The sequence below is a fragment of the Mizuhopecten yessoensis genome, unplaced genomic scaffold, assembly GCF_002113885.1.
Source record: "Mizuhopecten yessoensis strain PY_sf001 unplaced genomic scaffold, ASM211388v2 scaffold7283, whole genome shotgun sequence".
Classification (NCBI taxonomy): domain Eukaryota; kingdom Metazoa; phylum Mollusca; class Bivalvia; order Pectinida; family Pectinidae; genus Mizuhopecten; species Mizuhopecten yessoensis.
This window is the reverse complement of record NW_018406970.1, coordinates 1677687-1701216: the sequence shown is the minus strand read 5'-3', so window position 1 is coordinate 1701216 and position 23530 is coordinate 1677687. Positions and strand designations below refer to the sequence as shown.

General features: G+C 35.9%; 1 protein-coding gene across 1 annotated transcript; it reads left to right on the top strand.

The window, feature by feature from the left end:
- Positions 1-1455: 1455 nt before the first annotated feature.
- Positions 1456-19252, top strand: LOC110453372. The gene is made up of 12 exons (XM_021502287.1): positions 1456-1781; positions 3083-3300; positions 6001-6130; positions 7590-7732; positions 8420-8524; positions 10540-10675; positions 11096-11850; positions 13112-13255; positions 13392-13566; positions 14387-14498; positions 15906-16054; positions 18524-19252. Exons 1-12 carry the CDS (start codon positions 1541-1543, stop codon positions 18670-18672), a joined length of 2457 nt encoding a protein of 818 aa, XP_021357962.1. The 5' UTR covers positions 1456-1540; the 3' UTR covers positions 18673-19252.
- Positions 19253-23530: the final 4278 nt, after the last annotated feature.

Sequence of the window (23530 nt, the reverse complement as noted above, 5' to 3'; positions counted from 1 at the left end):
CCAAACCATTGTGACGTCTCGTCATGTGAAATAGGGTGTAAGATAGGAATTTCTTATACCCCTTTCTTACCCTGGACAGCTCTATCACAGGGAAATGAGCGAATATAAGACTCTTTCATGCCCAGGGGTGTAGGATAGGGAAATTCTACCCGAGGGGGTTTCAAATTTGAAAATCCAGAGGGAGAAAATTCCCTATCCTACACACATGGGCATGAAAGAGTATTTTTCTCTCTCATTCCAACTACCAGAATAACCTCAAAAACCATGAAAATGCATTTGGATTGGCTACTATTTTGAAAATATCAGTTTTTCCTGTGAGCTTTGTGGATGAAAACTAATCTGTCAGATAGATTCAGTATACCCCATATTTGCAAGCAGAGTTTGTGCAGCAAAATTAATCCCATGTTTCTAACGTAATAGGGTAAATAAATCATAAAAAGTTTAAATTTCATCACGTCGCCTTTTCCGTATTGTAGCATGGGAGATTTCCAATTTTTGTGACGTCACGTCATTGTTGAGCCATTAATTGTGACGTTACGTCACGTGAAATGGGGTGCAAGATAGAATTTAATTTCTTACACCGCTTTCTTACCCTGGACAGCTCTATCTAATACACACAGGCAAATGAGAAAAAATGAAATCAAAATTTCATGAAACTACCACTTGATGTGGGAGAAAAATAATCATTATCCCCACTTCAGGAATGACAGAAAAATCTCAACCCATCAGGATAAGATTTTTCTGTCTTACCAGGTACCCCCTAGTGAGGAATGATTATGTTAATCTTTATTTATATTATCTTATTACAAGGTTTTAAAGACTATAAAAGTCGCTTAAATATACATAAAGTCACGTCCGTTTACTTTGTGCTGCCCGTTGCATCATTTTTGTGACAAGTCAGTAGCATGCAAAGAGCCCTTTTCCCATTAATTACTGTTGTCTTTGGTTTTAGTAATATGCTGTATACATTTTGTCTCAGTATTGCAATTACAAAAAAAAAAAAAAAAAGTACCACCATTAAACTAAAAAAAATAGAAAATTTAATATTCTGCCTTGCCTGTTAGGCTAGCTTGATATCACAGGTATCTGAGAATTTGTAACAGCTATATTTGGACCTAAACTAAGATGTTCAGAGTAGTTTTTTACATGATAGGGGTTTATTATGTCCCTGTGCTTGATATCAAATAATCATCTTAAAAATGGAATATTTTTAAATGGACACTCCCGGTAACCTGTACCTTGCTTATTAATTACCACATGCAATTTGATCATGTGGTAATATTTACCGAGGCTGGTACTGAGCTTCCGGTCAGTGTGCGTCGCTTACCTTGTAGAAGTTGCGTAATATCACTGTATATTTTATAGGTAAACCGAAAGTAGGTTAACCATACGTTGGTGTTATTCAGGTGACAACAATATAAGTTACCGATAAAAAGGGGGCGGATAGGTATTTCAAAACTATAGCGCTGACCCAGACCCAGATAAACACATAAATAGTCTGAAACTCCGGTGACAGACATTAATCTGAGTTCATCGAGCGATGGGTAAGATTGGCGATATAACTGTGACAATAGATGGCGGTAAGGAGGTGTATCGCTCTGGGGAGGCGGTAAAGGGCGTGTGGCGAGTGCATGTAAACGAGCGCGTGACAGTTAATGATATCTCCATTAGTCTGAATGGCGAGTCATATGTCAAATGGACAGAAACCAACAGCGATGCCAGAGCACCTGACCTAAAATTCATTTCCCGGGAACATTACACCAACCAGAAAAAATATGTCGGTAAGTCAGATGACGAATTATAAAAGTATTGTTAGCTTGCTTGTTTTTATTTGTTCTAAATGTGCATATACATTTTGTTAGCTTGATTCATTTTGTTGACAATTTCTACGGGGCCCCGAGAATAAGATACATTTAAAACCTTTTATTATGTGTATGATCAAGTAAAAAAAATACACATCTTTCTTTTGTTAATGCTTGCAATGATGAGGATAAATATCTAGATATTGGCGTTAGTATTTTTTTTAAAAAATTTTCCGCCGAGTCAAACTTAACAGCATTTACTTTTTTTTTTTGTGACTTATCGATTGAAATGATGTTTCTTGAAAATAAATAATTAGGCCTACATGGAGATTAAAATAAACATTTCATACTTTGTTAAAACTTCCTCAATTTTTGTTGCTTAGAAAACATGTAAGGATGTGCATTTGTATAAAAGTTATCTGGCATGCCAGAAGAAATATATTTTTTTGTATCAAAACTGAAGTGTCAAACATGATCATCACATAAGTGGCTCCACATGCATACTTTGTGTATATCATAATTCTTTCATTCATTCATTTATTTATATCTTTATTCCTCAATAATTGAAATGTTACACATGCATAGACTTTGCAATCCATAAATTGGACTACCGTTTTGGTGCTGTTCATCTATAATTCATGAATGTCAGTATTGGTGAACATGAATTGCAGGCTAAAATAAGCAGTATATTAAAAAATTCAACCGCTGCTGTAAATTTTCTGTTAATTTTTGTAATTTTTTTCAAACATTAACATTTCGGACATCTGTAACTCTGTAAAATGCATCGCAGTTGATGCTTTTTTTTTTATTGAATGCTTCTGTTGAGAAAGTTATACATTTGTATTTCTCATTGACATAGGTATTAGTATACATTTTAACTTGTTGGTACCCATTTCCTTATATTTACATTTCCACTGCAAGTTCCTCTATAAGCATTACCAGAAGAAATTGCATTCAAAGAGCTATGAACGCCGCTTGATCAGCGTCATTTTGAAGCTTCTGCTCCTGCCTCGATTAACATGAGACAACCGTAAATAGCAAACATTTTGGTGATGTTACGCTGTTCCAGGAATCTTGTTTGCACTGACGACACAAACACTAAAATGGAAATAATATAAGGGAATATCTGTATTTAGGTCAATACTAGAATTTAGAATGTAAATATAAAGATTGATTGGTAGTTTTTCAATATGTATATAACAGATTTTGGTTCATACTTGCATGAAATTGTAAGAAAAAATGCTGTTCAACCTTTATCAGATTTTTTATTTGTTTTGCAGTATATGACAAAACCACACTTGAAGCAGGAGTGTATGAATATCCCTTCAACTATCCTTTGCCAACGGACAAAATGCCTTCGTCTTTTGAGGGAAAGAGAGGCTGTTCTCGGTACTGGCTGTTCCTGAAAATTTCCCGACCTCTGCCATGGCGAGATGTGATCAGCGATAAATGCATTACTTTTATTGATGACGTGAATATAAATATGCAATATTATTCTGTAAGTAATTAATGTTATTTACTATATTGTTCCGATTATCAATTATAATTGAAAATCAATTAATTACACAACAGGTTCCAATTGATCGAAAGTGAAATTCCATAATCAATTAATCGGTTGTGAAATTCCATAATCAATTAATCGGTTGTGAAATTCAATAATCAATTAATCAGTTGTGAAATTCCATAATCAATTAATCAGTTGTGAAATTCCATAATCAATTAATTGGTTGTGACATTATTTAATCAATCAATTGGTTGTGAGATTCCTTAATCTATCAATTGGTTAAAATTATTTAATGCTAATTTCTATAAATTTCTTCTCATCATCTACCTAAAATGTTACCTTATCAATGGGTTTTTAAGTACACAATATATTTACTTTAATGGATTAAACTGAATGTATGTGAAATTAAGTTGAAATATATAAAAAATAATCTTTAGGGCACAACACTTGATTTTACATTCAGATCCCGACACTTAACAATAATACTTAAACATTTCACATGTTTCAAAAGTTACAAACAAAGTTTTTTTATTCCGATTATTATCGATAATCGTTTATGAAAGGTCTCCTGATAATCGATAATAATTCTATTTCAATTTCAAACACTATTTTTTACATTGTGTATCCTTTGACCCATTGATGAAAATGCCATTCATTTTTGCATAACACAGGTGACCTCATCACAATGCGTATTAATACAATGTCAGGCCACATTACATAATACTGGCGTAGTTTGTTCACTCCTCTGTGAATCCACCCTTATTAAGTTTATTGCCATGATGCTAGGTATAATTAAAACAATATTTCAACTTTATTGCATTCATGTTAAAGATAGAATAAGTTGCTTAAAATAAACGATAGTAACAAATTATATGTAATATTCTAAAAATTTGAAAGTGGATCTACATTTTGATTGTTTTGTTGTCATGCTGTTGCTAGGAGCTCCAATAAAAAAAAGTTTTCATAATTTCCTTAAAAATAAATGCTGTTCTCTCAACTGTGTTGCCCCCTTGAAAAAATTAAGAAAATAGCTGTTTTTTTATTTATTCGGTATTGCATCAATAGCTACAAAGCATTTAAAAATGCAAATACAATTTATAAGGCAAATTTAAAAAAAAAAAAATGTTTATGAGGTCATAACAACATTGGATATATGGACATATTAACCATGAATTACTTATTATGCATGATTCATGGAATATGTCCAGGAACCCAATATGTTGTTATGACCTCATAAATGTTCAAAACAATATATTTCAGACCTTTACTAATTGTCAATCGGGCATAGGCCGGTACGTCTTACACATCCTACAAAATTACATTGTAATTAACATGGTAATGTTATTGACAATGTATAATGTCAACCAGATCAGAAATGGGTCAATTTTACACCTGACAGTATTTTAAGTTGTAAGTAATGATATTGTAAGTTTGTCCTTTCCTATTACTGTTTATTTTTCTTTTCTAAATTTATAATTTCTTTAAGAATTTTGAGTAGAGGCACTTGTTTCCTATTGCTTAGGTTTATACAAACAATGAATAATTTGGTTTACGTCCAACACTGGTGCTGATTAAGGATGTTAAAGTAGCCTAGGTACATTATTCCCTACGTGTTTGTGTGAGTTATCTCCCTTGTCAGTTCTCATTTTCTTCCTTCTTTCCATTATTTACCTGGTATTTGTTTTTTGGATTATACATGCTAACTTTAGTTTCCAAGTGTTGAAATCCTAAGAAAATAGCAGAACATAAGTTTTAAGGAGAGCATGTTTCCATAGTATTTATGGTCACTTGCTGTCAGGTTGGCCTAATTTCAAAAGGTTTTTCCTTGAAATTTAGCATTTCAGAGTTAAGGAAAATTTGCAAAATTTACAAATCCCCAGAACTCTAGCAATGCTTTCCAATGGGAAAACTTCAGCTAAGGAATTTCCTTAAAAAGTGATTTGATAATATGAAAGTGCTAGTAAAAAAAATATAAATTCACATTAAAAATTTATGACATTGTGGCAAATTATGAACAAATGAAAGATTTACATGGAAGCCCTTAACAAATTAGGAGAATAAGACCAAGTTTTCTTAAAGGATAACCATTGTGTAATTCACTAACAACACCAACCATGTAAATCTGGAATACATTCAAGCAATGTCATGTCCTCAATGTGAGAACCAGGGAAGTGACAATAGGGTATTATTAGATTAGAAGGTTAGTAACAACTGCCTTTTTGACCTTAGAAATGTCTTCACCTTCTGCTTTTGAAGCCTAAATTGTCTGTTACCTCTTGGATTACATCTAGACAACATAGTTATATATTCCTGAAGCTGGGGCCTGGGATGGTTTTTATGTAGCAGGAGCGGAAAAATGGATGGGCAGAACAGGGTCGAAACCCGGGACCCTCCAAACCCTAGACGGACGTTCTACCAATTGAGCCTATCCAGTCTGCTACATTCCTCCCTCCTTTTCTTGTCTTTGCCCCTGAATACACAACTATTTACAATAACAGAAGTGGAAAAATGCATGGCCGGACTGGGGTTTGAACCCGGGACCCTCCAAACTCCAGACATACACTCTACCAACTGAGCTACCTGATTGCCAACAATCGACTCTGTCCAGTTCCGCTCTACATTTGTACATAATTGCACACTATGAAATGTATACAAGCATATACCAACATTTAAATAATCTTCCTTGTTTTTTAGAAACCAGTCACAAGGAAGAAGTCAACACGTTTGTCCAAGTTGCTCGGTTTTGGAGATGCAGGGGAAGTAACTCTCACAGCCAAGATACCCAGGACTGGATTTTGCGCTGGCGAGGCCATACCTGTAACAGGTGGGTATGCCCAAAGTTGAAAGTGATGAACTGTGGGAGAGTTGGAATGGATTGTTTGATTTTCTCTGAACTAATAATAGTCTATAATACGCCATATAGGTCAAAATATAATCTGAATATAATTTAGGAACTTCAAACTGGATGTAATTATAAATTTTGGACAGCAGAAATATTCATTGAGCGCTTTCAACTATTTGTACTGTACAATATTGATCAATGTTATTATTGAGATAACTAGTTCAAATGAAGGGATTTACAACTAAACATACCATTAAATATTATTTTGAAATTTTGTTTTAGTAATTGAACATTTCCACTTAGACTATCGGAGGGGTGTATATGTTTGCACTCTGTCTGTCGGGGATGGTGAGTCAGTGTTTCTCCCACCCTTCACAGGTGTGTCTCCCATTTTAGCCGGGAAAGATCAGCTTGTCACCCCCTAGGGGGAGATAGCCTCGTGCTGATTAGCACGTGTTCAATTGTGACGTCATTAAATGTGTCATCGGTAACATTGTGACGTCATCAAAAGTGAATGACGACATGCATACCTCACAATTGTGTTTTTGTTTACAAACATGACAGACTACTGTCGGTCGAGCTGTGACTGAAATAATAGGATGGGAGAAAAATAATCATCCCTTACCTTGAGGGTGTGACAGAGAAATCTCCAACCCTCGGGGTGATTTTTTTGGTTGTCCAACCCTCGGCAGAGCCTCGGGTTAGACAGCCAAAAAACATCACCCCGAGGGTAGGGGAAGATTCTATAAGTCACTTTGTTAGCCATGAATGTCATGCTCTATCAACTAAGATTGTCAAATTATGTATGCAAGTAACTATTGGGATGGCGAAATACCAAGTACTGTAATCAGGTATTGCAAATGCACCACTTTATAAAGAGTTATATGTCTCTTTGTTTATTGTGTGTCACTTTGTCTGAGACATTAGTCATGTATTTTGTTACAAACACGTGTCAAATTATGCTTATGCTCTAGGAGTGGTGGAGAATTCAGATAGAAAAGAAACACATTTCATGCCCCACTATATACAGAGTTATGGTCCTTTGTTATTTTTTTATGCCAAAGTTTGTCCAGGGATTGGTTGGTACCAACTTGGTGGTACAGTATAGGGTTTATCTTCCTATCAACAGCTAAAGTCATTTGAGGACGTGCCTCCATGTGTGTTGTGTATGCGTGGTGGGAGTAGGGTATGTTGGTGTTTTAGCCTCCTTGTGAAAGCAAAGATCTGCTGCCGACTTTATAGTGTTACCTCAAAAAAATACAATGCCGAAGGCACCCAGCACAGCATTCCGCCCGGTCACATTATACCGACAACGGTTGAACCAGTTGCTGATATTACCCCAAATGCTGAACGTTCAGTAGGGAATAACAATCTAGGGGTGGTAGACTATGGACTACTCGCAATAATTTGCTGATTTTAATTGGTACAATTTTATTTAAAGTGGTTGCTGTCAATGCTTCAAGAAAAGATTTAGGAAAGCTGAAGGTCTCCCTGGTACAGAGTGTGGATTACAATGCCAACGGAGACGCAAAAACAGAGAAAACCTTCATCTGTACAAAAACTGGATCAGACCCCATTGGACAGGTAACATTGAACACAGGGGCATGCTATTTGCTTTTGATAGATGAAGATACCTTATAAAGGGAAAAATTGCATACCAAAAAACTATTGACAAGGTAACCCTTAACTACAGACAAGGTAACTCAAAGTAGGCTAGAAACAAAAGGTAACTCAAAGTAGGCTTGTTAACACAAGGTGACTCAATTTGTCAAAGCAGGCTAGAAACATGGTGACTCAAAGAAGGCTAGAAACACAAGGTGACTCAAAGTAGGCTAGAAACACAAGGTTACTGTAAGTAGGCTAACACAAGGTAGTTCAAAGTAGGCTAGAAACATGGTGACTCAAAGTGGGCAAAAAACAAGGAAATAAAAGTAAGGAAAACACAAGTGAGTTACGTAACTCAAAATAGACAAAACAATAGTTAACTCATAATAGGCAAAACACCAGGTAACTCAAAGTAAGCAAAGCACAAGGTAACCAAATTGTGCGGAGACAAGTTAACTTAGGCTTTAGATTAGGAACATAAGAGAAAGCTAAAAACAATGTAACTCAACTACATTTGAATACTAGGAATAATAGGCATTGAAACCTCGGAGTAGACTAGTAGTTAAATGCATTAGTGCTTTGTTCCGACATTTTTGTTTTCCCCCACTGATTATCACATCCCAGAAGTGTATGATATCACAGATAGAAACGCTCTGTGTTCTACAGGGACAGACAAGGAGCTGGAAGAATGAGTTACTATATATAGATGCTGTCCCTCCATCAACACGCATGAGGGCGTCTTTCTGCCTGGTCGTCTCTTATATGATCAAGGTCAGTATATTAACATTATTGCTAAGAGTCCCGCTGATGTTCCTTAACATCAGGAACTTCCTGAACTTATGAAAAGCAGTATTGAGTTTATGTTTCTTAACATCAGGAAATTCCTGAACTTATGAAAAGCAAGTACTGAGTTGATGTTTCTTAACATCAGGAAATTCCTGAACTAATGAAAAGCAGTACTGAGTTGAGGAAATTTTCGTTTACTTCAATAATAGTACAAAAGCTTTATAAATTTCCTTATATACCCCTGGAATTTCATAATGAACTGTTCCAACCTTTGAATTGGAAGAGTTCAAATGTGTCTTCAGTGGGGTTAATGAGTTATGAAAAGCAGTGCTGAGTTGAGGAAATTTTCGTTTACCTCAATAATGTACAGAAGCTTTATAAATTTCTTTATATGCCCCTGAAATTTCATAATGAACTATTCCAAACCTTAAATTGGAAGAGTTCAAATGTGTCTTCAGGGGGGTTAATGAGTTAAGGGGCCTGATGTCATTTAAATCCAGTCAGTTTCAACAATATCGAGGTCACATGATAATTAGGTCAATACTAATAATGTCAAGGTCACCTGATATCTTTGTCAGTATTTACAATGTTAACACAATTTTATATCAGGGTCAAAGATCAACTGAAGTAAGAAAATATCTCAAGAGTATAGTGGCTGATTCGTACCTTTTCATTGTTTTGGGCGAAAAAAATAGATTTACAAAATTTAAAGTTTCGTTCATTAGTCTTTTCGTCCTGAAAGGATGAGAATCAAGAAACTTCAATTCCGTTGTGGTGTCCTTTCAACCTGAGCAATGAAATTGCACAAATCGGCCACTGTAGATGATTGATCTACATTTCTTTTACTCAGTCATTGCTAATCCATTTCAGGTACCGATTTTAATAGTTTATAGTTTAGTTTAAACATACTTTATTGCAATGAGTTGCACGGGATTGAGCAAAGTTTACGAAACTTATCGAGGCCTCTTTGATGGTAGGATGGAGGTTTTGGGAATCTGGAACACCTCCTGCAGTTCTTTTGACAAATAAAAGACAATAAAATAAAGGAAAAGAATAATGACGGGAGAAAGAAAGCGGTATTGCCTGAAAAATGCCTAATAAATCATGAGCCTAGTTAACCCTTTCACCCCTATGTAACTTTAGTAGACTCTACCATGCATTGATCTAGATGAGTCCATTATGGTATACAGTGGTGAAAGGGTGAAGCATTTAGGTGCAGTAATATAAATAGCACCCCCCCCCCTCCACCCCTCTCAAAATTTTAGCCTACCCCGTGGAGGTGTCGCCTCCCAAGCAGGTATATCATTTTGGACAGAAAGCTCCTTTTCTGTTCAAATGTGTCTCAGAAATGAAACCAAAAAATATTAACAATCCAGCGATTTTGGTTATAAATGAAGGTAGCTGGATTCTCAAAGCCCAGCTGTATATTGATAGTAATTGATAATAACAAAACAGAAATGTTTTTGATATTTTACAGGTGTATATTGATCAACTTGGCCCTACCTTATATATAGCACTCATCTGTGGCATCAACAATATTCATAATAATAATTATTAATAATAATATCTAACTGCTTTGACACAACCTAGATGGTGTCAAAGTGGATCACAAAATATTATCCGTGGTTGTAGGGCTTTGCAACCAGCCAATATCTTTCTCAACTCCCTGGGGAGCATACAGCCAGTGCTGCCATTTCGGCGCTCACGGCTAGCATTCAACAGTTCCAGCACTGCTCAACCGTATACTCATCTACAGCTGAGTAGACTGGAACAAGCGGAGTAAAATATCTTGTTGTTTAAGGATATAACACAGCACTATCATAGGATCAAAAACCTGCGACCCTTCGGTCAACAGCCCAGCGTCCTACCACTAGACTACTGTGCCCTTTATTTTATAAGAGATAGTCAGTTATTTTGGACTCAAACAAAATCTATATCTTTGACATTGCTATAAGTCCTACCTAATAACATCAGTTTTAGATGTTTTTTGATGTTTTCAGGTATATATTGATATTCCGCTCCTGAGTGGCGGGGATCTTGTACTCTGGTTACCTATCACAATTGGAACTGTCCCCCAGGGATACAAGAAATCAATACCAGCAACGGGAGCTACCGGAGCGGCCCCAAACATCCCTGGTAAGTGATATATTATTTATATATTATTACTTTATTTAACCTTGTCTATTGCAGTAGTTGACCTTTTTTGACATTGTCTATTGCAGTGGTTGACATTCATCTTGACCTTTTTCTATTATGGTTTGTTGACCTTTCCTTTGACCTTGTTTAATTGCAATAGTTTACCCTTACTTTTAAAATTTCTATTAAAGTTGTTGACCTTAACCTTGACCTGGTTTATTGAAGTTATTGACATTTACTATTTCTTTTTTAGCAGTTAACCTTTTCTCTGACTTTTCTATTGCAGTACTTGACCTTTTCTTTGACCTCTCTATTATAGTAGTTGACCTTTACTTAGACATTGTCTATTGCAGTGGTTGACCTTTTCTTTGACCTTTCTATTGTAGATGTTGACCTTTAATTTGACCTTGTCTATTTCAGTGACTGACCTTTCTAATGCCCTGACCTATACCAGATGTAACAGAGGTTGGGAGAAGTTCATTCGGTCTACTAACAATGCTATACCAGAATATGTTAGTTATACTCCAATGTGTGTCTATGTTCCTAACTACACATACAGACCAAAGCCCTTGGTGGCCAGCCCACCCAAACAAGGAACCCCCAAGACTTCTGCAACTGGAAAGGTCAAAGCTACACAAGTATCAACAGCAAGTTCAAAGTCTGCGACATCGCCACCATCCACATCTGAGTCGTCATCAGGTCAGGCAGTTACCACGGCAAAATCCCAAACATCAGTCTCTACCGCAGTTACAGCAAAATCTACGGTCAGTGCCACACAAGTATCAAAAAGCACAACTGGAGTCCAAACATCAGTTCCTACCTCAGGTCAAACAAAATCTACCGCCTCTGCCGTACAAACATCAAGCAGTTCAGCTCAAGGCCAAACATCAGTTCCTACCTCAGGTCAAACAAAATCTGCCGCCTCTGCCGTACAAACATCAAGCAGTCCAGCTCAAGGCCAAACATCGATTCCTACCTTTGGTCCATCAAAGTCTACGGCAACTGTTGCACAGCCATCAAACAGCCTTGCTGAAGGTCAAGGTCGGAAAGTGCCATCAGCTCCACCAGTTTATTGTTTTGAAGGTGATGATGAAGATATCAACATGGGCGATCTTGCAGCGTCTCTTCCTAGTTATGAGGAGCTTTTTGGTCAGGGGGCTGCAGAGGCGAAAATTGTGAGTATTTTATAGTCAAGGACGGGGGCAAGAGAGGGTAAAATTGTGAGTTTGCAGAGGAAACAGGTTGAGAGAAGATAGCTTTCTTTGTACTATATCTCGGGAAATTTTCATCACAATTTAAATTTCGCCTTCTGCACCCTCTGTAACCAGGGTGATTTTTTTCTGACGGCTAATGCTGTGTAGTTGTTTAATTTTGAAGGGCGAATATTTTGCGGTTGTCCAGGTCAAAAGTAGTTCTCCGAAAACTAATTTTGATTTAAATTGCTGGCGCTTAAGGAGTGTTTCAGGTGATGAGATTTATTTTACAAGTGTTTTATAAAAAAAAAAAAAACAACGTAAAATACAATATTGAATTTGTATTTTATCTCAATTATTTGGGAGTAAAAGTGTAAACAGGTCTTTTTATCAATATTTGCTGGGTTTTAATTTCACGTTGTCTTTGGTGACCGTGAATTATGGATTAAAATGAAAATTAAATCCCCAGCGAAAATAATATGATATACAAAGCAATTAATTGTGCAGGGCGAAATTAACGCTGGGCGAATATGGCTTTCATTGGTGAAAGACGAAAATTTCATTGGGGAAACTTTTCCATTGTACAGCATTCCTTGATAATTAAGAGTGATTGAAAAAGATTTCCATTCAGAAATGGAAACAAATGTGTACTCTCATACCATGATAATTTAAAAAAAAATACAATGTAATTACACAAAAATGTAACTAAATGCTGTAAATTTGGGCAAAAAATATTTACCATGCATTTAGCATAGCACTGCATTGTACGTTTCTGTGAAATCAGATATTTTCGTGGGGCTGCGAATTTTTGGCTTTTCGGCTAAATACGATTTGGTTGGCACATGAAACGGAGAATTGCTTTACATCAAACTTGTAAATACTACTTCGTGGATGAACTTAAAGACTCCATGAAAATCAGTGATTTCACAGTATATATACATGTAGTTTCTGGGCCATAGTTTTTTTTTACAAAGGTATTATGAGAAAAAAAAATAACGTTGATAGATTTTTTTCTTCTGTATTTGGTATGAAAACCATGGAAAAAATAACTGTACAGCTACACAAAGATATTCAAATTACAGAAAAAAACCCAACAAATGATTTGTTTTGTACACTGAGACATTATCAATTAACTAATTCACCCCTGAAAACACATTTGAACTCTTCCAAATCAAAGGTTGGAATAGTTCATTATGAAATTGCAGGGGTGAATGATCAGTTTATGTATGAATACATGTTTCAGGAAGTTGAAGACACATCCACTGGAAAGGTGTTCATGGTCATCAAATTCCAAGCAACTCGGCGACAAGAGTTCATCGATACCTTGAAAAAATACAGTTCCGGATTGGAAAAGTTTCAAGGTACTCTCTCAGCTTTACAGCACCAGGTGAGTTTAAAATGTACAGCAATTTGTAACTAGGCATTCCAAAACGTCATATTTTCATCCTTATGTTTGTAGACAGAAACATCAGCTAAGTGAGAACTTGGAAACTGGTGTTATCAATTTCTGCAAACCATTTTAGGTTCATTCAGCGTTTAGTGGTAAATGGGCTAAAACAAGCCGTCTGGCTGTCCTCACATTCGAAAGTGCAGATATGGCAAAGGACTGGTTCAAGTGTACTCCCGAAGTTTGTATGGAGAAATGGCTGGGAGGATGCGACATCTTGCTAGTTGAGGCATCGGAACCTTTTCAAGAAGGTAAAGAAATCCAGAACATCCAGTTATCACATAACTGACTCATTTAACTATGTCATATGGCCATGTTATAAATGATTATAACACATTATTACATTATTACACATATGTAATAAAACCTAAAGGTGTTGCGATTGGTCGAAACCGTGGGAACATATTCCTACGCCAGTACAGGTACATGTACTACTTTTATCTAACTGCATATTTTTCTGATAAATTTCAGTATTGGTTAGTTCAATGTCCTTTAAGCAGAACATTCTAGGTTCTAATTACGCATATCAAATTTTAAACAGATCAAAAAAACCAAGATGGCCGTTTTGAATTTTGAGAGTTGAAGTTTGTTAGTGCTATTTCTAGTATGAAGCTTTGATCAAAAGTTACCACAGGGTGCATTTACTTTTAACATGACTAAATCCAATAGATAAAAGTATTAAAAAAGAGCCGAGGAAAAATCAATCTCAAACAGTACCCACGAATATATATATAGTACAACGGTGGGTGCCAAGATCCCTCTGGGATCTCTTGTTTGGTATGTGGGGTACCCCTAGGGAAGAGGAAGGACTCTATTGATTTTGGACAAAGTTTTTCAAAGGTCAAACTCACTGTTGTTCAAAATGGTATATTCATGTCTGAATCCTAACTTTTGACCAAATGACCGCCTTTGTATATGTCGGTTGCCCAAGGAAGGAAGAAAAAATTGGGTTTGAGTGAGGTGTGTCAAGGGTCAAGGTCAAAGATAATATAAATATTAGGTCACTGTTACTAAGGGTATTTTTTCAGATCATAATACATTGTTTACATGTATTCTATGTGTTCTATTTAGATCACCAAGTTCTCACTTTATCCAACCGTGTCCCCGCGGTGGAAGACACTGGCGAGAATGAGGATCTGGCACGGTACCGTTATTTAATGACGGAGTACATGAAACCGTCAAGGTAATTCATTTTCTCTGTATGAAATTCAATACTAAAAGATAATCAAATATTTGTGTGTACTTTCTGTATGAAATTCAATACTACAAGATAACCAAATATGTGTGTGTGCTCTCTGTATGAAATTCAATACTAAAAGATAATCAAATATTTGTGTGTGCTTTCTGTATGAAATTCAATACTAAAAGATAACCAAATATTTGTGTGTGCTCTCTGTATGAAATTCAATACTACAAGATAACCAAATATTTGTGTGTGCTTTCTGTATGAAATTGAATACAACAAGGTAACCATACTTTCCATCGGGGAGATTACGTGCACACAGAATCAAAAGCATAAACAAAAAGTGTGTATATATACACCCTAGGAAAAAATAACACTTTTCAATGGCAACTTTTGAGCTGTTCTTTCAGATGAAATCATCAGATCTCAGGAAATAGTAACACATTTGCAAATTCACTGGTTGAAAACGCTCAATTGTATGGTCCACACTCGATAGTCTCTCTCCAAAATAGGGAGAGTTGTCATGTAAGGATAACTATCATTTTTGTGAGCTGATCTGTATGAAACTGAATAGTCAATAGGGTATTAGTGGATGCGCAGGCATTGCTGCCTCTATATCCACATCAATATAATTTGAAATTCATTGTGGTAAACATAAAATAAGCCTATATATATAAGGAGCTGTATGATCATACTTCAGCTCAAGATCTTTTCAGAATTCGTCCAAGTTTTTCTCAAGGTCAAATACGTTTCGAGATGAATATAGAACCCGAGATGTTCAGAGAAATACATTTGTTGATGAATTATGAAAAACGTACAGGATTAAGATTATAGATTGTTTGAACATTTTATTGCCGTAAGTACACAATGAAAATAAATATCTTGTTCTGTTGAAAAAAACCCATCTTTAACTTTTAATAAATAATGTATCCCCAAATTAATGTATAATTAAGCTCTGTTGATTTTTAAATGAAAAATAATGTTTATTAGTTTTGTCACATTGGAAATTGTTGACGTGCCCTTATATTATACTGAACATAGATTGTCTCCTTTCTGCCTGTTAGCAGAAATTATTTCATTGAGATAATTGAGGATTTCATTAAAATCCTACAATTATTTTGGCACTCACTTTCTTTGGAGGCACGGTAGTTTAGTGGTAGGACGCCGGGCTCGTGACCGAAGGGTTGCGGGTTCGAGTCACGGCACGGCACTGTGTTGTATCTTTGAGCAAGATACTCTACTCCGCTTGTTCCAGCCTACACAGCTGTAAGTGGGTACGTGGTTGGGCAGTGCTAGACTTGTTGAATGCTGGCTGTGAGCGCCGAATTAAAGCGGTATATAAGAACCTCGAATTATTATTATCATTATTATTTCTACCTCTGATTTCTGTACTGGGTATATATTTAGTGTGAGGCTTGGCGTGGCATCCGTTGCAAATACGAAGGTAAACAGCTGCCTGCGTGGCCATTGGGACATGAATATTGATCAGTCTGTCATAATACACTCTTGGCCAACCATGGACGTCGTGAAACAGTACAAGTCCAGTGTAGATCCAGGTAAGACATTCTGTGAATTAAAACCATAAAAATCTTTCAACAGTCGACTTATAAATTAGTGCATCCCATTACCGGTAAGCGTAATATTCCAGTTGTGTTAACCCTTTCACCACTGTAGATCATAATGGACTCATCTAGGTCAATGTATGGTAGAGTCTACCAAAGTTACATAGGGGTGAAAGGGTTAACTTGCAACCTTTCAACAGCATGTATTCCAAATTACGTTTCTACACATACAAATTTAAATAGGAAAAGATTATTTTTTTTCTGGAATAAACCATTAAAAAATTGTAAAACAATGTAACGCGGATTACTGCCTTAAGTTTTTTACAATCTCTGACTTTCCTTTGAGTTATTAAAAATAATTTAAACGAATTAAATACAGTTTAACTTGGTATACGTAGAAGGTGAACATCTGAAATTAAGGCTTTTCAATTGCGGCCATATTGGATCAAATTTGGTACCCTAAAAACTTGCGTTCCCATCGAACCTGTTCTTTCTGGTGAATCGTCACATTCCCTTAGGGGATCGACTGGTTCCTATAAATAGGCGCAACTGGAACATTTTGCATCTTTTTTCTCACGTCCTTGCTCTTTGTTTTTGGTGATGTAGACAACCAAAAAAATCATCCCGAGGGTTGGTGATTTCTTTATTACACCCTTAAGGTAGGGGATGATTATTTCTCTCCCATCCTATTTTTTCAGTCACAACTCCAACGACAGTAGTGTAATAAAAACACATTCAGTCTTGATGACGTCACAACTACCGGTGAAAAATTCAAAATTCAAGGTTTTCTTATTACGCTCTGACACACAAAGTGTGTAACAAGAGGTCAAACAAAATAACATTAATCAAATAAAACATGACAGAGAGAGTAGATTACGCATGGACAGATTCAAAATTATTTTATAGATAGATTCAGCATTATTTCATGGTTAGATACAGCATTATTTCTTCAGTGTGATAAAGCATCATCATCATCATCATCATCATCAAAGCAAAAAAAAAATGATGTACATATGTCACAATTGAACATGTGCTAATCGGCACGAGGCTATCTCCCACTAGGGGGTGACAAGCTGATCTTTCCCGGCTAAAACAGGAGACACACCTGTGAAGGGTTGGAGAATAATATAATAGATTACCTGTAAATGAATGAGATCGAGATATCTCAGGCGAGGGCTAAGATTCTGTAACTTCATCCCAACCGAGGTGTCAAGTAATTGATTTCTCTCTCTCACCATTTCGTTTGCGAACATTATATACTGTATAAACACGAAATGTTCGTGGGTACTTTCCTTCGTGGTTTGAAGCTATTTAGATCGTTTTGTGGTACAGAATTTCGTGGACATCCTATATTAACAAACAGTATACACACACAGGTAATAGACACAACGTATCCTATGCCTATATTCTAATATGTAATTACATATTAGAATATTGGCATAGGATATGTTGTGTCTATTACCTGTGTATACACATATATCATTCAAATTTGTTGTAGTTATTTTTGTGGTTCAATAGCAACCACGAAAAACCATGAATGTTTATACAGGACGAACATTTAATACAGTATTAAATTTTGCTAAAGACTACAAGTATCAGGTCTGGGGCCTCAAATAAATATGGCCTCTACACTTCTAAAGCTTCATTTGAATGCTCCCGCCTAAAAATGTAGTCCGACCTTTCAAGGAAGACAACATATTTCACAGTGTAGCCTATTTTTATCTACACCATAACAACAACAACAAAACAGCAAAAATAACAACAAAACAGAATATGTATGAATTAATGCAGATTGTCAATTTCAAGCCATTTACGCTCGGATGAATACATCGCAGAGTAAAACTTCCGCAAAATGTCACGTAAAGGTACCAGACAGATCAGATGAGATAGAAAAATCTAGTACGGGGTATGACGTGGGATACCACAGCCAAAAATTGTAACTATGTACTGGAAACAGATTTTGACGGCACGACTTCGGCTTTGATAAATCATTTCTTAAAAAAAAATGGTTTTATCACATTTTTGGCAGTGGTACGGGGATCTTTAAATGGAAATCCAGCACATTGTAAGGGGAGATAACTCGTGATTTCTCTCTCTCACTTTTATTGATGTTTGAATTGTATTTAACTCATTCACCCCTGAAATTTCCTAATGAATTATTCCAACCTTAGAATTGGAAGAGTTCAAATGTGTTTTTATATGAATAAATGAATAAATAAAAGAATAGTAACTCAAGAAGTGTCTTATCCAAGTTATTCTGTTAGGCCTTTCACCCCTATGTAACTTTAGTAGACTCTGCCATGCTTTACTCTGGATGAGTCCATTTTGGTCTACAGTGGTGAAAGGGTCAAACAGTAGGATATTTTTCACCTATAATAATATTATAATGTAATGATATTTTTCAATCATTAATATACATGTATTAATAAAATAATATATTAAGTGTATTAATTAATTTTGCAGAGATCTACCAGGAAGTTGCAGAGCTTAGGAAAAAGGTATTTGATACTGTGTTATCCTTGATGATTAAGCTTGGTCCTCTGCCAAGTCTCACCAACAGCCAAGAGAAGGAGGCTGGCGAGGAGGAGGCTGGCAAGGAGGCGGCACCTTAGGGGTCAAGGAAGACCCTTATAGTAGGGAGTTAGAAAGATGATTACATGTATAAGGAAAGGTGGAATTATAGGATTGAAAAGGGGAAAATTTAAAGGCCAGAGGTCGAAGGTTGTGAACTATAGAGGCATTATTAGTACAGGGAAAGGTGTTGAAATATGAAAGCTAGGAAAGTGGGGCGATATGGAGGGTAATAAAAGGGTTTTAACAGGGGCTTGGGGAGATGGTGCAGCATAGGGGCTTGTAAAGGGGATATCATGGGGACAAAGAAATGGGACATTTATGCAGGGCTTGATGAGGAAAAGTATAAAGAAAAGACAAACAGAGATAACAGGCCCGTGGAAGGGGGCTGGGGGGTTTGGAAGTGGTAGGGGGATACATGTACTGTAACTGGTGCAATTTAGTATGGTGCTTTCCAATTTGGTAGGGGAGAAAAGTATTGACTTGACAGATGTTGTGCATTATAGGAGATGTGGTTTAGAGGTAGCATGGTATGGAAGAACTAGAAGATTTCTGTTGAAGGGGCTGGATAGGGGTCATTTTATTTGATAAAGTCAAAAGAAGGGGATGTTAATGACAGTTAAAAGCGAAAGGGCTAAGGGGGGGGGGGGGGGGGGGGGGGGGGGGGGGGGGTCATTTCGGTTCTAAGGAAGAAGAGTTGATGGATGCTACAGATATTTAGGAGGGTTTGGTATTTTGTGGGCAGGGAGGGATTATTATGGTGCTATGAGGAAAGGATGTTTGAAGAACTGGGATTTTAGGTTCTACAGAAATTTAGGAGGAATGAGAGGAGGGAAGTTTATGGTGCTATGAGGAAAGTTGTTTTTGAAGGAGAGATGATAGGTGTTATAGAGATTTAGATGGAATGGGTATTTTAGGGGGCTGAGAAGACACATGCTAAAGTGTTAAGTATTTGCTATAGTCACTCAGGGTAGGAACAACAACATTGTATGTGCTGGGGGAAAGAACATTAACTCATTCACCCCTGAAATTTCATAATGAACTATTCCAACCTTTGAATTGGACGAGTTGAAATGTGTTTTCGGGGGTGAATGAGTTAAAATATAGTGGCTAGGGAGAAGAAGGAGGGGGGATGATTAGAATTTTGACTACGGTTTAGAAAGGAATTTGTAATTTGACTATTTTTCCTATAGTTGTGGCCCTTGAAACTTCAGTGCAACTTCTCCTTAAGGATTTGTTGAATATTTTTGTAACCTGACATAGTGAAAGTACAATTTAGGTAGATGTGCATGAAGAAAGGAGGCATCAAGGAATACGGTAGTCTAGTGGTAGGATGCCGGTCTCGTGACGGAAGTGTTGCGGGTTCGAGTCACGTCACGGCACTGTGTTGTATCTTTGAACAAGATAGTTTACGCCGCTTGTTCCATTCTACTCAGCTGTAAATGAGTACGTGGTTGGGCAGTGCTAGAATTATTGAATGCTAGCTGTGAGTGCCGAAATGGCAGCACTGGCTGTATGCTCCCCAGGGAGTTGAGAAAGATATTGGCTGGTTGCAAAGGCCCTATAACCACGGATAATAATTTGTAAACCGCTTTGAGACGACCTACGAACTAGGTTGTGATAAAGCGGTATATAAGAACCTCAAATTTTTATTATTGATTATCATTAATACCTAGAAAAGGTAAACTCAGGGGTATATTTTTGTTAGCTCGCTCACAATTTCTCCAGTTTGTTCTCCAACCAAATTATATTGGCAATCATGTGCAATATAACATTCCATTAAATCTGTTTGTTGGTGATAGGTTGAATGTAGACCAAGGGTTTTCAATTGACCTTTAATTAACATGAAGCTATTTCAGTAGTCAAAAAGATTTTCCCCTTAACCCCTGAAGACACATTTGAATTCTCCCAATTCAGAGGTTGGAATAGTTCATGATGAAATTTCAGGGGTGAATGAGTAAAATATGAAGATTCAAAACACATGTCAAATAGATATGACCTCTTGAATCCAGGAGTCAGAGCTAATTTTTGGGAGTCAAAAAGATACTTTCATTTAATGGTCTACAGAAAACCCGTACTGCTGAACATACCTAGAAGTTGTTGTTGAATTCTTTTATTGAAATTTGAAGAAGAAAAAAATGATGAATTTTTCTTCATTCCTCCCTTATGTTTAATTATTGTGTTATAAAGTTATAAACCAGAAGGTGCCTTAAGGCAATTGACATTAACAGAATTTAACGCCAAAATAAAATGCTCCAGAAAATTGTGATATTGAGAGAAATAACATTTAACAATGTGATAATAAGTTGGATGTACTGTATGAAGATATAATAACCAAACTGTATTTTCCATGAGATATTTTGAAATAATAATTTTAAACATTTGACTGCTTTCAGTTGATATTCATAGCCAATATAAATTAAAACTGAAATTTGAAAAATGTCAACTTGTAACCTGCTTTCTGGAATTTTTTCTTTACAGTTGTCATAATTTATATTGACCATAAATGACAATTGTAGTTTGTTCATTATGAATTAAAGTATATTTTTTATTTTTACAAAATTTTTGTAATACATGTATTATTGTTACTGAATCGTAAGTAATGCTATTTTCTAATGCCATTTTGTGTTATAATATTCTGTGATCATGTCGTTAATTATTATTTTCCATTAGAAATGAACGTAATTGTATTTTTTACATTTTTATAGCATTCTAATTATCTTTTAAGTACTTTTATTGTTATTATGAAATATGCCAGATACCTTTTTTAATGTAATTTTGTTAACATGTATAAATATTGTTTTTTAAGTACTAATACTCACAAATGTTGTAAAGAACATTTTACTACCTCATGAGTTCGAGTCTCAAAGGGATCAGCTTTTCCAATAAATGTTTGCACCATAGCCATTTGATTATAATATATATATTTAAGGTAAAGGGTACCACTGCATCAGTTAAAGTTGCAAAGAAGAGTTCCACTCAAGTTTTTTGACTCTGAGTTATCTCCCTTCTACATAAAAGATGGAAAACCAAAAAGAATTTTCCTGTCTTAGAGTTAGTTCCCCTGACAAGTTATTCATAGGCTTTGTTGTCCATAAATTGGACAGTCATATCGATGCTTTGCAATTATAATTCCTGCTTGGCAATGTTGGCAGAGTGTAGGCTTTGCGATGTAAAGGACTGAGAGTTTGACCAGTGCAGTGTTTCAATTTTTCTTTTTCTTTTATTCATTCAAATTTTGGGCAACCATAATTCTGTAAAATGCATCGCAACATGAGATTTTTTATTGAAAGCTTATTTGGAAAAGGAATTAACTCATTCACGCCTGAAGAAACATTTGAACTCTTCCAATTCAAAGGATGGAATAGTTCATAATGAAATTTCAGGGGTGAATGAGTTAGGCAAATATTTCACAATAGTGACAATGATAATAATATAGATTAACCTGTTGGTACCCCTTACTTTAACATTGACCGTGGTCAACTGACTGTTACATATAGAACATGTTACAATTTAACCCTTTCAACCATATGTACTTTAGTAGACTCTACCATGTATTGATTTGGATGAGTCCATTAGGGTCTACAGTGGTGAAAGTGTTAAGGTAGGAAGTACCATTGCATTTGGTGATAACAAAGAAGAGTTCCACTAACAACTTCAGGTTGTTTTTATCTTTTATTTACAAGAAAAGAATAAATAGAAATAGAAAACCCAGTTATAACGTTACTTCATAGATGTTTTTATTTCTCAAATTTGTAATGTTATTCCTTGTATTTGGTAGAATTTTGTTTCGCTTCGAGTTACTCCCCTTTGCATTGTATTCAATTGTAATGAGTGAAGTTTTTTTTATTATTTTTATGTCCAAATAATCAAGTTTTAACCAATTATAATTCTGAACTAAGTTTATGACTTTGTTATGATTAAGCAATAAGGAACTGTTGGCACTTTCAACCGACGGGAAAATATAACTGTGTTACACATTCACCTGCCCGACCACGTGGGTTTTCTTCGTCTGAATTAAATATGTTTAACATTAAATGTCACGTGATCAAAAGGAACGAACATTGAAATTTTCAGTCTCTTAAAACGGTCCTTTCATTAAAAATATTCACATCTCAAAACCCTGTGATATAAAAATTTCGTTTAAGAGATGGAAAAGAGAAAAGATGGCGAGGGCGGGGGGTTGGGTATTTGTGAGTTTAAGCTGAATCTGCAGGAGAAGGGAATCAAACGTTTAAAAAAATTTAATAGCAATTTGAAGAATCATATTGAAGCGCATTTAACACTGTACTGAAACAGAATGGTTAATTTCAAACTGCTTCAAATGATGGAAAAGGTGTATCCAGTTTTGAGCGGAATACCACAAGGCGGTGTCCTTGGACCGGTACTGTTTTTCATAAATATAACTGACTTATCTGAAACCACTTTATCTTATCAGTATTACTCGCTGATGATACTACTAAAGTGTATAGAGAAATGAAGACTGAGGAGGACCAAGCTTTTCTACAAAATGATTTAAATGCTCTTCAGAAATGGTCCGGTATATGGCTACTTCAGCTCCACCAACACAAGTGCAAACTTCTCTCAATAAAAGGAACATAACAAAGACTCTATTTCATGACAGGACCACAGGGACCTGAGAATTTGTTACAGCTATATTTGGACCTAAACTAAGGTGTTCAGAGTAATTTTACATGTTTTAGGGATTTAGATCGACTTTCGGTAAAAATGACACACCCACTGATCATATATTCTCGTATTTATGATCATTGGGGTGTCATTTTTACCGAAAGTCGACCTTTATAGTTTAGGTCCAAATATAGATGTACCAAATTCTCAGGTCCCTGTGGACAGGACCAGGAAATGAGCGTGAGAAATTAGAAAGTATATCGTCAGAAA

Bases quoted from the DNA above. Each gene is read 5' to 3' on its own strand.
- LOC110453372 (XM_021502287.1), top strand. From the start codon at position 1,541: ATGGGTAAGATTGGCGATATAACTGTGACAATAGATGGCGGTAAGGAG. The intron at 1,782-3,082 runs GTAAGTCAGATG...TTTGTTTTGCAG, and splicing joins CAACCAGAAAAAATATGTCG to TATATGACAAAACCACACTT. The intron at 7,733-8,419 runs GTAACATTGAAC...TGTGTTCTACAG, and splicing joins GATCAGACCCCATTGGACAG to GGACAGACAAGGAGCTGGAA.